At 38.7% G+C, this 16116-nt stretch overlaps 1 protein-coding gene across 11 annotated transcripts in view; it reads left to right on the plus strand.

The window, feature by feature from the left end:
- Window positions 1–16116, plus strand: part of EMSY (EMSY transcriptional repressor, BRCA2 interacting) — an 85727-nt gene that overhangs the window by 37738 nt on the left and 31873 nt on the right. For all 11 annotated transcript variants that reach the window (XM_075546310.1, XM_075546304.1, XM_075546307.1 and 8 more), the window contains 3 exons: window positions 3492–3746; window positions 10061–10210; window positions 13678–13848. In XM_075546310.1, the coding sequence (XP_075402425.1) occupies window positions 3492–3746; window positions 10061–10210; window positions 13678–13848 (576 nt within the window). The remainder of the gene's footprint in view (window positions 1–3491; window positions 3747–10060; window positions 10211–13677; window positions 13849–16116) is intronic.

A 16116-nucleotide genomic window follows, 5' to 3' on the forward strand; every position in this document is an offset into this window, starting at 1 on the left:
TTTTGTTCTTATATAGAGGTCATTGGTTTTGAGTTGGTTTTTATATATGTGCTCAGAATGGGCCTAACTTCATTCTTTTGAATCTTGAAATCGAATTTTCCCAACACCATTTTTTGGAAGAAACTACTTTCTCCCTGAATAGAATTTGATACTCCTTTAGCAATGATGAATTAGCCACAGATGTATGGGTCATTTCTGCATTCTCAGTTCTGTCCCGTTGCGCCACATGTCTGTCACTGTACCAGAAGCAGAGTGTTGTTTTGGCTGTAACTTCACAGTATGTTTTGCGTGATATGAGCCATCTTACTTTGGTCTTTTTTTCAAGCTTGTGTTGGCTCTTTTCAGGCCCTTGCAATATAAAATAAATTTGAGGTTTAGTTTTTCCAGTTCTGCAGAAAGATACTGGAATTTTGATAGGAATTACATCAAACTGACAGATTGCTGTAGGTAATCTTGACATCTTAACAATATTAAGTCTTTCCATGAACATGGAATGTCCTTCCATTTATTTAGGTCTTCCTTAATTTATTTCAGCTATGTTTTATAGTTTTTACTTTTCAAATCTAGATATAATACCTTAATTAGAGCAAATCATGGCCTCTGGTGCTGTGCTGTACCACTTTCTGGCAAATGACTTTTTTTCTATAACAATTTGCAAGTATGACCAGAGCAGTTTACCTGATATGTCCAGCAGTATATCATCTTGCCTCAGGAGGGCCACCTTAGCCCTCCCTTTATTCCATAGAGATTTTCATCTACTTCGTCTCTTACATGACAGTGCAGGACTGAGCAGTGTTGCCTTCTGCTGTAAATAGGTTGCTATGAGTCGGATCCAACTCAAAGGCACTAGACAATAACTTCTCACAGGACATTATTACATTGATTTAATTCTTATTGGGCCTGATAAGCAGGGAGGAGCAACTACATTTGATCATTGAACAATGTGGGGGTTCCGGGTGTCAATCCCCCACATGCTGTCAGTTATTTTTTACTTTAGTTACTAGCATTTTTTCTCTTGGTCAGTGTAGCTAGAGGCTTGTTAGATTTGTTGATCTTTTCAAAAAACCATCTTTGGGATTTTTACCCTCTTAAAAATTTTTTTTACATTAAAAAAATCCTCTTTTACATTCTATTTTTTAAAATGTAAAAATTAAAATATTGATTTTTCAAAAAGATCAACCTACCCCATAGGGTTGCTTGAGTTTGGAGATTTTTTGAGTAGTTGAGGGGAGTATTCTGTTATTGCCTGTTTAGGACTAGTTGGTGTATTGTGCATGTGAGGTCCTTATTGCAATATTAATTTTCTGTCTGTATTGCAGTATTTATTTCTATTGGAAGCTTTGTGTTGAAGCTTCCAACTGGTAGTGTACAACTTGTCCATTCAGTCCTGTCAGTGTTAGTGTCATAGATTTTGGGGTTCTGTTATTAAACTGAAACCAAATCCAGCGCTCTGGTATCAGCTCCAACTTGTACTGACCCTGTAAGGCAGAGTAGAACTGCCCCACAGGGTTTTCAACTCTTTACCTTTGTGTTTGCAGCCACGTGCTTAACCACTGTGCAGCCAAGGCTTCTTGCTCTGCTGTGTGATGCATATATATTTATAATTGTTAGAACTTTTGGACGAATCGAACATTTTCTCTACGTATATGTCATACACTTTGTCTCTCATAACAATTTTTCAAATAAAGTCTGTATTGTCTGACTTATATAGCCACCGTAGGTCTCTTAGACTCTCTGTGTAGAATGTTTTTTCTAAACTTTTAGCTTATCTGTCTTTTGATTTCAAATGGGTTTCTTATAGACAATGTAAAGTTGAGTCATGTTTCCTACCTATGCTGCTACTCAGTGACTTTTGATTGGAGAGTTCAGTACAGCCACAATTTAAAGTAATTGCTGATAAAGAACTTAATTCTGCCACTTTGCTATTTGATTTCTCTGTGTCTTAAGCCTTTTGGCCTTTATCTTCCCCTTCTTTGGGTTTAGTTGATTTTTCATAGTAAATCACCTTTATTTTTTTGTGATTTTTTTTCCCCCCTGCCTATGTTTGAAAATTTTTCTTAGTATATATCATAGGGATTACTTTTACCATTCTAAATTTATTGCAACCTCCAGACAATTCCCACAGTACCTTTTGTCCCTGGTCTAGTGTTGTTTAGTCTGTGATCTTACTTCAACCTACCCAACAACCCTGAGACATTTGCAGGGAGAAAGCAACAGATTCGGAAGGTGAAGCCCAGAGAGCCAGGGTAACTTTGCAAGGACTTTCCCTCCTCTATTTAGCCTCCTCCAAAGAGGATGACATAATGTTATTATTTTTTTTAAAGGTTTATAGTACAAGCCAATTGCCATGTGGATGGTGGAAGAAGTTGTGAACTAACATCCTGGTGGTATTTGATAATTAGTCTGCTTATTTGTTTTTCCCTCATCATTTAGCAGAGCTCAAAAAGTTCATATGATGAATTCTATCCCAGGTCCCTCTCTGGAGCATTGATTTATTGATAGATCACATTCCTGTATCATAGTGATGAATTATATGATTACAGGTGAAAAATCGGTGAAAAGGAAGTTTCTCTGAAGCTCATACATCTTTAGTAAAGTTACTAGTACTCTTTACTTATGTGAGCATGCATAGTAGTACACACAAAAGACATATCCTAAAATCTTTTGTATCAAGATTTTTTTTTTGCTGTGGATATAGATCGAATATACCCATTAACAGTTCACTTAATTATTAAAGACTCAGTTCACTTGACATGACTGTAGTCTAGGGAACTGAGATATTAAAAAGCTAAAGAGTTCAAAAGGAGAATTATATAATGCCATGTTTAAAATGGCTAAAAAGTGATATTGCAAATGTTACAACTAAGATTCAAAACTCAGATTGATTTTGAGAATTTTCCATTTTAAATAGAAAGACTAGTGAGAATCAGATTTGTGAATATCCTGCCTAATGCTTTGCCTCTTTATCCGAAGAAAATCAGTTAATTTAATTTAATTTTTTTTTTCAGTTTGGGAACAATAATGCTCCCTTATAGTGGGAGGACTAAACACCAAATATATGAAGAGCTACCCATTTTATCTGGCATTTCCTAGCTGCTCAATAAGTCATATTTTTAATAGACATATTTACCTATTGTGTACACATTTAGTTTTATTGTAACGAAGCAACTTTTAACATTTAAAACTAGACTTTAAAAGTAGACTTTTAACTTTTAAAACTGAGCACCGTTCCAGTGAAACAAAAAGACAATTTAAAAATAAACGAACAAAATTTCAAAAGAGAATGTCAATTCCAAAGAAGGTCCTATAGGTTCTGCTGATTCCCCCTTCGAGTAGTAGGGCTCAAGTCATCATTAGGAGAGAATTTATTTTAGAAGTGTCACCTTAAACTGCAAGGATGTAATTGACATATTGAATCTTCCAACTATCAACTTAGAAGTAACTTGAATTGTTCTTTAATCTTTAATTCTCTTTCCTTTACTCTTCTACAGGTGTGTCGACATCAGCAATCAAAATGGCATCAACCAGACTTCCTTCCCCCAAAAGCCTAGTGGGTGCACCCACTCAGATTCTTGCCCAGTTTCCCAAACAGCATCAGCAGTCTTCTAAGCAGCAGTTACATCAAGTGCAGCAGCAGACACAGCAACAAGTGGCGCAGCCCGCGCCAGTCTCTCAGCAGCAGCCACCGCAGCAATCTCCTTTGCCAGCCGGTATCAAGCCTACCATCCAAATCAAACAGGAGTCAGGTAGCCACCATGCCTCTGAAGAGTGCTCTGCTCTTTGGGTTTACTTTTACATCCATTTTCCTCACGCACCAAAGCTGTCATCCCAGAATGTCATGTGCAGCCCTCCTGTTGGAAACCCTCGTGCAGAGGGAGACCTAGGGCTCGGCAAATTAAAGAACGAAAAGCAGTGTGTGAAACAGAGTTTTTCCAGTGAAGTCTCAGGGGGGATGGAGGAAGCCAATCAAATAACCTCAAATTTGAGAACTGTACTTCAGGACCTAATTGAGGTATGGAGAGTAGGTGGTGGAAAATTGGTCTGGAGAGCCTTGTGGTAGAGAGTTTATAGTATCCAGTTTGGCATAAATTTAGTAGTTTCCCCAAAGCATCTCAGTATATGGAGACACAGAGGTGGGGGTCATTTAAATACCCTTTTTCTAGTCAATAGACCATCGTGAGTTTATTGACTAGAAAAAGGGTATTTAAAAGACTCTTAAATATGCTTAGTATCTTTTAAGAAAACAAAATGAATTTCCAGTCATCTCATTGGAACATCGGGTGAGAGAACCTGAAAATTTTTAGCCAGGAAGGTCTATTATATATATTTATTCTACAAAATCTATTAGGACTAATACAAACTGAATGATATTATGTGTTTGTATTATTTGGGTTCAATGTTTATAATACTTTAAAATCTTTTCTAAATTTATTCAAAGCCCCAGCCCTCTAACTGTATTTTTAGTCCCAAAATCTTAGGTTCCTCAACTCCGAGTCCTAAGTACTCTCACCTTCATAGTTAGGGAAGGAATATGTTATTAGCGAAAGATCAGTAGCAATAGGGCTGGGTCTTTTTCACGAATGTAGCTCTTGATAAAGTTCAGTTTGTTCGTTTTTGCTGTTAGGAACCCTGCTGCTTGGTGTCAAGTCTAAGCCTAGCCCTAGGCCCTAGAAGTTTTATAGCTTTATGTTTTATATTTAAGTCTATGACCTAATTTGATTTAATTTTGAATAGGGTGTGAGATTTGTGTTGGAGTTCATTTCCACGTTTATGGATATCAAATTGCTTTTTAGCAACATGAGTTGAAAAGACCATCCTTTCTCTGTTGAATTAATTACTTTTGGGTCTTTATGAGAATTTGTAGTATTTTTGTGGGTCTATTTATATTCTGTTCCATTGTGGTGTTTTTTATCCCTCTATTATGGATTTGAAGATCCCTCGTGGCATAGTAGGCTATGTATTGAGCTGCTAGCCACAAGGTCAGTGGTTAAAACCTTCCAGTCGCTCTGAGAGAAAGATGAGGCTCTCTGCTCCCGTAAAGGGTCTTGTATAAACCCAGTCCTTTCTACTTCTGCCCTTTAGGGTCTCTATGAGTGAGAATCAACCTTATGGCAATGAGTTAGGATTTTTTCCCCTACCTTTAGTTAATTATGTGTGAACACCACCCTGTCTTGATTACTGCAGCCAAACAGGTAGTCCCCTACTTATGACTTACTCGAATCAACGCGAACCACTCTTACTACTGTCTTCTTTTTCGGTACTTCTTAACATTAGTTGTAGCAGTGTATAATTTGCTGATGTTATCATTCTCAGATGTTCACCCACAGATGATCAGTTTTATGATTTGCTTTTCAAAACACTGCTATGGTCTGGTATACAGGGAAGTCAGTGTTGGCAGTTTTCAGCTCTTAGCATAACACCATGTTCAACTCTGACAGTTGAACTACGCATGCACCCAACAGCCCTGACTTCATTATTATGATGAATTTATGAAGATACTGAAGATAAAAGACAATACTAATGTAAACTAGGAGGAGAGGAGGTGTTTGATATATGTCAGAACTGACTTAAACAACCGAGCCATTAGAACAGAACCCTGTTGTGAGTTGGAAACTCACCTGTAGAGAAAGCCTTTACTTTGAGTAGTCATTTTTCTCTCCTCAGTTCTTTCCTAAATTCTTTTAGCTATTCTAGTTCTGTTGCCTTTCAATAGGAATTTAAGAATAAGCTTGCATCTGTATACTAAAACCTTTCTAGGATTTTCCTAGAAATTGCATCTTTAGACCAATTTGCGAAAAGTAGACTTTGTACTGATATTACATCTGTCAGTTTCCATTTGTTTTATTTAAGTCTACTTTGGCTTCTTTTATGTGTATATTTTAGTTCTCAGCATACAAGCCCTACTGTGTATATTTGAATATAAGTCTACCCGAGTATAAGCCGAGGTCCCTAATTATTACCTGGGAAACCAGAAAAACTGATTGACTTGAGTATAAGCCTAGGGTGGGAAATGCAGGATGTGAATTAACACAGAGACCAGAGGGGAGAGACGGAGTGCAGCCACAGATACATCCTTACCAGTTCAGCTGTCGGCGTAAGTGAATCACTCCGGGTGCTTTTGCGAATTGGAGCCGTCCACGTCCTAGGACGGCTCTGATTGGTTAGATGTGGGTAAACAAACATTCAAAGCCCTGCAGTGTCAGTGGGGCTTTGAATGAACAGCAGAGGAGCTGCAATCACCCGTGAGATGTTACACCTCACTGGGGTACCACTGACCTGTGTATAAGCTGAACTCGGCTTATACACGAGTATATACGGTAATCTGTTTGTTAGATTGACACAGTGGCTGCAACATGGGCTCAGACATGAACAGTTGTGAGCATGGCACAAGACTGGGCGGTGTCTTCTTTTGTTGTACACAGGGTCGCTGTGAGTCGGAACTGACTCATTAGCACCTAACAATATTTCTTTTTCTGGGAATGTGTCAGAATAAACCAGCCTCTCACTACTGCAGGGTCCGTGGGCGCAATTGTACAGTGATCATATATAAAGAATATAGTAAAGTCATAGAGAATAGGAGGGATGGGAGACAGAGAATAAAAGAGTCAGACACATTTCATAGTAGCACGCGCACCTTGGACGGCCATGATCTTAGCAGCCAGGTCCGCACAGAAAGAGTATATTTCTACTCACAGCTTATATACTCATATACTTACATATCTATAAGTGCATACTTAGAAGCTGTGCAACCCCCACTGATTAGAGGTAATCACATACGTAACAGGAAGGGAGGTACTAGGGGTACACATGTGACCAGATGGGCGTATCCTAGATTCAAGGTGGCAGCCTAACCCTGGTCCTCCTTGAGTTGGATTGACCTTGTCTCTGGGCTCTCCTTCAGGGAAACAATCCACTATCCTTATCAGCAGGGAATGGACTCTTTTTAGGGTGGGACAGACTATAGAGTCTGATTGCGCTAGATGATTGATACCTTCAGGGAGATAACCTCCAAGCAGCTGATGTTGACTTCCAGGTGTATAGTCATTTACCAAGTGTTGCAAGCAGCTTCTTAAGTTTGGCATATTTGGGGGACAAACTGGGGGAAAACCCTTCTGTATCCCATAGGAGTGATTAAAATGGTATTGTAATTTAAATCTGTTTCCACATGTTCTCTGCTAATATACAAAAGTATTCTTTGACTTTGCTGAATTCACATATTATTACTAGAAGTATTTTCATAGATTCCTACATAGGCAATTAGGCCTCCTAGAGATACAGTTTTATTCCATTGTAGCTGTGTCCTTTTTCATGTCTTTCTTTTTGTTTGGCGGAGGATGTGCTTTAGTTTTGTCATGTTCCTTGGCCCTTGTGACATGTCTGTTCTGTTGTTGGGTATACCAGGGGGTAGTACCCCAAAGTGGAATTTTTTTCTCAAAGCAATGTATTTAAATTTTTTGTACAAAACAACCTTATCACCTTCAAAGTACTCTCCATTATACTTAATACGGTCAAATCTGTAATTTGACATTCTTGGAAATTTTTCAAATTCATCTGTTTGGATGGCTGACACCACTTCCCTCGTATTTTTCTTCGCCTCTTCTACATCCTCAAATTGCTGTCTTTTTTTCATGTCCCTATTCATTCACAGAAACAAAAAGAAGTTGCATGGAGTGGGGTCAGGAATGGCCCCCTTTCACTAGAAGTGGAGTGTTTGTTGGGTTGGGGCCAGCAGCCTGAGATTCTGTTTGCCTCTCCTTGCTTGCAGCCATTGCTGCCAGAGTGAGGGCAGGTTACCAAGGTCTCAGTGCTCTCAGTCATGGCACATCCAAGGCAGAGCCTCCATTCCGTGCGTAGGGGGGTGAGTTGAAAGTAAAACTCTTATCTCAGACACACTTCTTCGGGACTTCACCCCGGCACCAGGGAGCAGACAAAGAGCAAGGTAAGGAATGCTGAAGTCTCACCTCCCAGACTATGACCCTGCCAAGTGTTACCCCAAATTTCTTCTGCCAATGTGCTACCTCAAAATTTTCCCTCTCTGTTAGTAGTGAGAAGGAATTTTCTTTTAAATTAGCATTTTACATTCAGAAAGGCCATGTAACAAATACAACCCGGTCAATAAAATCTTTGAAAATGTTTGAAATAAAAACTTAGCACCCTAATAATTATTTTTGTACTCAGGGATCCCGTGGGCTTGACTCTCGAGTGCAGTCCTCACCTCGTGAACTAGGAGAGGGGAGAAGAAAAAAAGTTTGGTTTCAAATACCGCAGATTCTCAATTTGCTTGCTGAATTTTCAGAGATTTTCTTGAATAGTTTTATTAATTCTGTCACATAGATTAAGTAAATGCCTAATTGCGTAGTAATTTAAACTTGTTTTGTTGGTTACAGGAAGTTTGACATTGAGACTTTAAGTAAATATATTAATCTGCTTTTTAATGTTTGAATCTCAGTCACTGTCTAAAATGTAATTTAATTCTCAGTTTTCTATAGCAATATATTCTATCCCATGAATTATTTTACTGAATTTATGGGGGCAGGGATGGAGGGAGGGGGTAGAAGTGTTAACTAATTTTTTTATTCCATAGTTCAAATTATTAATACTTAAGTTAGTAGTTAGCTGTGAATTTTACATTTAATATTTTAAGTTTTGTACCAAATATAACACCTTAGAAACAAACTTGGAAAATGTAGAAAGAAAATTACAACACTAGCACCAGAACACTTTTATTATTTATTTATTTATTATCATTTTGTTAGGGGCTCATACAACTCTTATCACAATCCATACATACTTCAATTGTGTAAAGCACATACATTCATTGCCCTCATCAGTCTCAAAACATTTGCTCTCCACCTAAGCCCCTGGCATCAGCTCCTCATTTTTTCCCCTCCTTCCCAGCTCCCCCTCCCTTATGAACCCTTGATAATTTATAAATTATTATTTTATCTTATATCTTGCCCTGTCCGACATCTCCCTTTACCCATTTTTCTGTTGTCCGTACCCCAGGGAGGTTATATGTTGATCCTTGCAATCAGTTCCTCCTTTCCAACCCACCCTCCCTCCACCCTCCCAATATCGCTACTCAACCACTGGTCCTGAAGAGATCATGCACCCTGAATTCCCTGTGTTTCCTTCTGCTACCTTCTTACTACAGCTATAAATATATGCACATAGATTTATTTCCCCATCCTCATATATTAATATATTTACATATGTACATGCCGTTATTTAGGCCTCTATTTGGGTTTCAGTAATTCTTCTTGGTTGCATTACCCTTGATCATGCCCTACCAGTCCTCCTACACTCTCCTCACCACCCATTTGTATCTCTTGTTGTTCCCTTGTCCCTGGGTTTGTTAACACCACTAACTTTCCCTCCACTTTCCCCTCTCCCATGTCCCCCTAGAACTGTCGGTTCTGTTGAACATGTTCATTTTATTGTTATAGATTGCTATTGAGTGCTTTTCCACAGCATATTTTTTGTAGGAAGTTATATCTTTTATTTCATATTCTGCATTTAATAAATTGAGTTATTAAAAGAAGAAAACTAAAAAGAAAGGGTCAAAAAGAATACGTTTGCTCTATGTAATTTTTAGCAGCTTTTTATAATTGAAGAGGACTTGGAAAATCCTTAATGAAGTTGTGAATATATAAGAGCTACATTAATTTTTTTTTACTTCTATCTTCATCCTTTCATCCCAGCTATTTGAATGGGACAAATTATTCATTTGCTTGTGAAAGTTCAGGTCTAGTGGCTAGCTTAAAATTTTATTTGCTTTAATAGATCTTATACTCATAAAACACTTCATAGGTAGAGGGGAAAGATTTTTCTTTAAGAATTTTGTTACTACGTTGTAAATATTTTTATTTGTACTCCTAAAATAAGAGAAATTAGGAAAGACAAAACTAGATGACTAAAATGGTAGAAGAGTTTTATTGGTATGAGAAGGCCTCTCTTTCGCTAAGACTGAGGAGATGTGAGACTGCTGCCCTCTTGAGTTGGTATAGGGACATGTTTTTAAAAATAATTTGTATTGAGCTCTATCTTTCTTTTTCCAAAGGTGTTAAAATCATCACACAACAGGTTCAACCAAGTAAAATCTTACCTAAACCAGTGACGGCAACTCTGCCCACCAGTAGTAATTCCCCTATAATGGTGGTTAGCAGTAATGGTGCAATTATGACAACGAAGCTGGTAACCACTCCAACTGGTAAGTGTTCTTGCGCATCCCTGTTAATTTGTCACGCACTTGTGGAGCGTGCTCTCTCTCCTTAGCCGTGATGTGCTTGATGCTGGGAGTATCAAAATGGCTGGGAGGGTTCTTCAAAGAGGTATTTGTTGGCCCTGCTCTCCCTAATTAGAATGAGCCCTGCCTTGTTATCTTAGCTCATGATCCTTTTTTCCTTTAGAGCACTTACTGAGATTCTCATTGCTTAGCTAATTGTTTGTTGACTTGTTTCATGTTTTACTTTTTACCATAAATCCTACAAGGACAAGAGACAATGTTTGTTTTATTTACCACATACATGGAGGTGTTTAGTCAGGATTTGTTGAGTGAGTGAAACTGTGGTCTCAGGCTACAAGGCACTAATCGATGAGGTTGAGAGTCTGGATGACATTACAGTAGAATAAAAGTTTCTGAGACTGAGGGAAGCCCAGGATATCAGCCCCAGGGCCAGGAAATAACAGTGAAGACCACTTTAAGTTGGACTACTCGTGACTTTAAATGGGTTAATGAATCTCCATAAATCTTTTCTATCATCTCTTTAAATGAGATAATAATACTTATGCCATAAGGATAGTATAATAAAGGAAATCATATAGGTAAAATACTTAGCACAATACCCAACAGCTATTACTGTTAATATTGGTATTAGCTATTACTATAGGGGTGCTGTATGTTAGGGGATGGGCTGCTAGTCACTAGGTCAGTGGTTCTAACCTAGCAGCCACTCTGTGGAAGACAGATGAGGCTGTCTGTGCTCCCTGTAAATGTTTGCAGTCTGGCCTATTGGGTGGTTATGAGTTGGAATCGACTCAATGGCAGTGGGTTTGGTTTTATTTGAGTTTATTCTTTTAAATGTAATTAAATCTAAATAGTGTTAAGTGATAACCTGTCTCAGGTTATGAACTACTCTTTATTGACCAGAATGGAAGGGACTGTACAAACATTATATTTCATCTCTTTATGCTTATTTACATTTCCATCAGTAAAACAGATACTGTGCACCTGCCCAAGGCTACACAGAAAGAAGCAGATAAGGGATTTGAACTAAAGTCTATTTCACCTCAAAGCCTATGCTTTTAAAAATTTTATTGAATATTTGTCATACTTCCCCCAAGCTTTTCTCTATTTTGCACATAGATAACAGTATATCATATATATGATTGCTCATTGCAATATTATCTTAGTTAAAAAATAATATGTCTATATGTGTCTATGCTAGAGTAAGTACTTTCCTTTATAAAAAGCTTAATTTGAAATTTTTTCCGTTGTAATTCAGCTAACTCCAAGTATGTGTCTCTAGCATATTTACTTCACATGAGTCTCTTTTCTGACCCAGATGTATGCGTGTTAATAATTTAAGCTACCCTATTTTTCAAAGTAACACATTATATAGTAACACATTATATAACATGTTTCAAAGTAACACCTTATTTTTTCATAAATGTGCTAGATCGGTATTTTTTTTACATACTGATGATGTCTTTTTTCTCTCCGGCTAACGGATGTAATGTTACCTGCCTCTCTGCTGTAGTGCTTGTTGACCTGGAAGCTTTAGTCCTCACCAGCAACAGACCCTCACTAGCCTGCTCGTGAGTTCCTAAAGCAGCTCCTTCCCGGCAGGGCGCCTTCCCTGCTCTGCACACACACTTTCTACAGTGCAGGAAGAAATCATTCTTGCCACTCTGGAAACAGCCCTTGCCAGGGCAGCTGGCCCCAGCCCAGGAGGTGTGTGAGTCTGCACACTATGGGCCAGAGAGGCCATTTGGCTGGCAAGGCTGGCGCGTTGCAGCTGTGTTCATTCTGCTCTGCCGTCCAGGTGGCTGGGACTTACACTCATCCCATTTGAATCTCCCCCTACAAGACACCTGGGCGTGGCATAAGAACCAAGGTTGTAGAGGAGCCACTCATCCCTTGCTCAAATAAGTCAAGGCCAACTGACTTGGCTGCCTGGGGAGCCTGCGGATTTGGAGCAATGTGTGCCCTCACCTGCACTGATGTACTTCCAGGCTTCATGAACCCAGGCACACTTGGCAAGGTCCCCTCCTGTTGTGTGACCAGCCTAGGTTCAGACTGGCCACACATGACCTTCTCTCTATTTAAGGTGTGACTTAAGGGGTGCTCAGATTGGCTACAAAGAACTCAGTCTTGAACTGCCCCAGAGCTAAGGCAGCAGGTTCAGTACTATAAAACTTGGTCTATAACTTGTTCATGTCATATACCTTTATTATACAAATAGCATCACAAGTAGTATTGAATGAGGGTGAATGAGGTTGAAATGGACTTCTGAACATATCATGTGACTTGCATGTTGTTTATATGGACAGGCTATTTCAGGGGAAAATACAGTAATTTTACTTTACGCTCTTCTCCTTCTCCCCTCCCCTCCCCTATTTTGGGTAGTGATTACATATATATTGAACATGGATTATATGCTGAAACTCACTGCCATCAAGTCAATTCCAACTCAGATTGACCCTATAAGACTGAGTTGACCTGCTGCCTAGGTTTTCCAAGACAGGAAATCATTGTAGGAGCAGACAGTCTCCTCATCTTCGGAACTTTCTGAAGGCATTTTTTTATTTTGGGGGCTTATTGAAAGTGACTATCATTGTAGCCTCTGACTCTATCGTGAAAAATTTTTTTCATTTGAAGAAGGTACTATCTTTGTTCCTTTTTTCATTCACTCCAAGACTAATAATTCTAAGTTTAGGAATACTATTTTGGCCTATAAAACTGTAACAGTCTCATCTGGTTAGTTTTTAATTCTTGTCTGGGAAAAGGAAAAAAGTCCTAGAAGTAAGAAGGTAAAATCTCTTTGGAGGCATGATGGAAAATATTCTTATAGGTCAGTTAAAGGTAAGGAAATATGTAAAGAGCCTTTCAGACTAAAGAGAAATAATCCGGGCAATTCTTGGCAACTTCAACCGTAATATTTAGTAAAATGATGGAATAACTCTCTAAAAGATGGAATTATATTTAGAAAGTAGCAGAATACAAACCAGCAGAAGTTTGTAACATTTTACAAAAGCAATGCTGCCTTGTTTCCTGAGTTCTTTTCCTGGGTTTTGCATAGAGATAGTATAAAACTGATGCAGCGACCTTCCAATCCGTGACAGAAAAATAGCAGAAATGCTCCGGCGGCAAAGATGATGGTTCAGTTTCTTTTGGCATAGAACTAGTGGAAGGAGCGACAGGGTTAGCTGTACTGTTTCGTGGGTTAGCAGTTTGCTGGAACAGATCGCAAAATTTTATGTGTAGAATTCATTTAAATTGATTTGGCTTTGGTTCTTGCTGTATGCATTTGAAATGAACTGTAAAGTTGTAAATTAATGACTTGGTACCTTGAAATTCCACTTTCTTTCAAGTTAAAGCAAGGTAGAGTATGTCGAATTAGAGTCAAATGTAAATGATTATCTTGCTAGAAACCGACAAGTTTTTCGTTTTTGTAGGCACACAGGCAACCTATACTCGGCCAGCAGTGAGCCCGTCCATAGGTCGAATGGCTGCAACCCCGGGAGCCGCAACCTACGTGAAAACTACCAGTGGCAGCATCATTACGGTTGTGCCCAAGTCCTTGGCGACCTTGGGGGGCAAGATCATCAGTAGTAATATAGTTTCCGGTAGGTCTGTCCGAAATATGCTCAGGGTATAAGAGGAAACAAGCTATTGAACTATTGAGGGATTCTGTTTGATCTCTTGTTTTCTGCTTAGAAATCTAAAGCTTTGCTTTCAGCCTTTATGTTTCGTGATTGAGTATAAAATGGAAGATTTTTGTTCTAATATTGAATATTCGTACATTGAGCTGTTGAGAATGTAAACTAGAGAGCATTTAATTGTTTTGAATCAGAGTGGAAAGAGGATAACTTGTATGTGCATACATATGTTTTCTTTACATAGTACTCTCCCATATGTCAACACAGACTTCCTCGTCACCCGGAGTGGTTAGCCCCAGTTTACAGATGAAGCTAGCTGAGGGTTTGGCAAACATTGACTTGTTCAAGGCTACACAAACTAGGTAGTGGAAGAATTAGTATTTAGCTAAGTATATCTGTGGGGACATATCATAATTTCAATTACTAATGTCACTTTAGCTTATTAAAAGTAAGCATCTCTATTTGCTTTTTAAAAAAAACATTTTATTAGGGACTCATACAATTCTTATCACAATCCATAGGTACATCAATTGTATAAAGCACATCTGTACATTCTTTGCCCTCATCATTTTCAAAGCATTTGCTCTCCACTTTCTATTTGCTTTTTACCACTTATGTTGACTGTTTGTGTAAATTTTCTATTTTATTTTTTTACTCAGCCTATTTATTGGTATTTTAGAAGTTAACCAGGTTTTTATTGGCTCGTGAATTCCTGCAATATTTGGCTTGTGAGTGTGAAGTGGAACATTGACATGGCATCTGTTTTCATTGATTATTATTTTTTAATTAAAATGATGTAAATAATCTCTGATCAAGCAAGCCCTGTGGACTTTTAAGTATCTACCATTTTTGTACACTGGCCATATTTTGTATACCCTATGTGAGCTGTTTGAACATTTTTAAGTCAAGGGATTGAAATTTCTGGCAGTAATTTGATGTTGCTGATAATTGAGAGAGTGAAAAAAGTAGCAAAGCAGGGTATGGTATTGGCATAAAGGACTGTATTTAAAGTTGCTAATTTTGGCTCTACTTTTACGTGTAAGTGAGAAAATCCAGTGTGTGCCAAACGGAGGGAGGGTGAAAGCAGTAGGGAAAGAATCATCATATTCCAGCTTTTAAAATAACTCAGTTGAAACTCAAATTATAATTTATTACTTGACAATGTCTTTAAATAGTGTAGGACACTTATTCAATTAAAAACCTTTTTTTTAAAGTGATCATGTTTTTCATTACTTGGTAGCTTTTTATGGCTGTCAGGATTTTCCTTTACTTGTACATGAATTTATAGTGCCATTTGGCTATAAGGAATGTCTGGTTGCCCTGGGGCTTCTGTTTCCATAGCTCAGTCCTTGTTTAACTACTTTGTACTCAATTGTTATAGTTGTTCTTCAGGGCTGTCTAGCTTGTCCTGACTCACAGTGACCTCATGGAACCATTGCCCAGTTGTGGATCTTCCTCACAATTGTCATGTGTGAGCGTGGACCTTCCTCACAATTGTCATGTGTGAGCGCCTTGTCGTAGCCTCTGTGTTGTGATCTGAGGGGCTTATCTTCCAGCACGCTCTCAGACACGGAGCCACTGCTGTCCAGACGGTTTCATTTTGAGACGTGAAACTACTACCTGACCGACTGTAGTCTGGAAGCTCTGTTAGAACCCCTTCACAGCGGTGACCCTGATGACACTTGAAATGCCGGTGGCATAGCTTCAGCGTTACAGCAAGATAAGTGGTAGTGTAGTAGTCGAGAGCAAAGCAAGCAAAGCACAGCAACATTTTCCTAGTAGAGAGGTGATCTGATAGATAGAACCTAGAGATATGTGTACATAATAGCTGTTTTTGTATTTTAATATAAAGTAACTGATATTTAGTTGCGATTTCAAGTGTCTGAGCACGGATGAAAGGAATTCTTAAGCTTTTCCAGGCATAGGAGATAGACTAGGTGCACAGTTGAAACAATTATACTCATTGCGTGGAGCTCATTATGTCTCTATTCTCTGGAATTACCAGTTTACTCGTAGTTTTTACCCTTCGTTGATGATTGTTGGTAAACGCGCGTGTGTGTGTGTGTGTGTGTGTGTGTGTGTGTGTGTGTGTGTGGTGGGTAGGTTGACGGTGCTCTGCCATACCCACGAACAGATGCTGGATTCCAGAGTCTCCCTTCGGCCCCCAGCACAACAAAAACGTGGCTTTCCTGAAGTACGCTCAGACTTCTCACTGTAAACGTGAAGGGTTTGTTT

The sequence above is a fragment of the Tenrec ecaudatus genome, chromosome 4 (assembly GCF_050624435.1).
Source record: "Tenrec ecaudatus isolate mTenEca1 chromosome 4, mTenEca1.hap1, whole genome shotgun sequence".
NCBI classification, from domain to species: domain Eukaryota; kingdom Metazoa; phylum Chordata; class Mammalia; order Afrosoricida; family Tenrecidae; genus Tenrec; species Tenrec ecaudatus.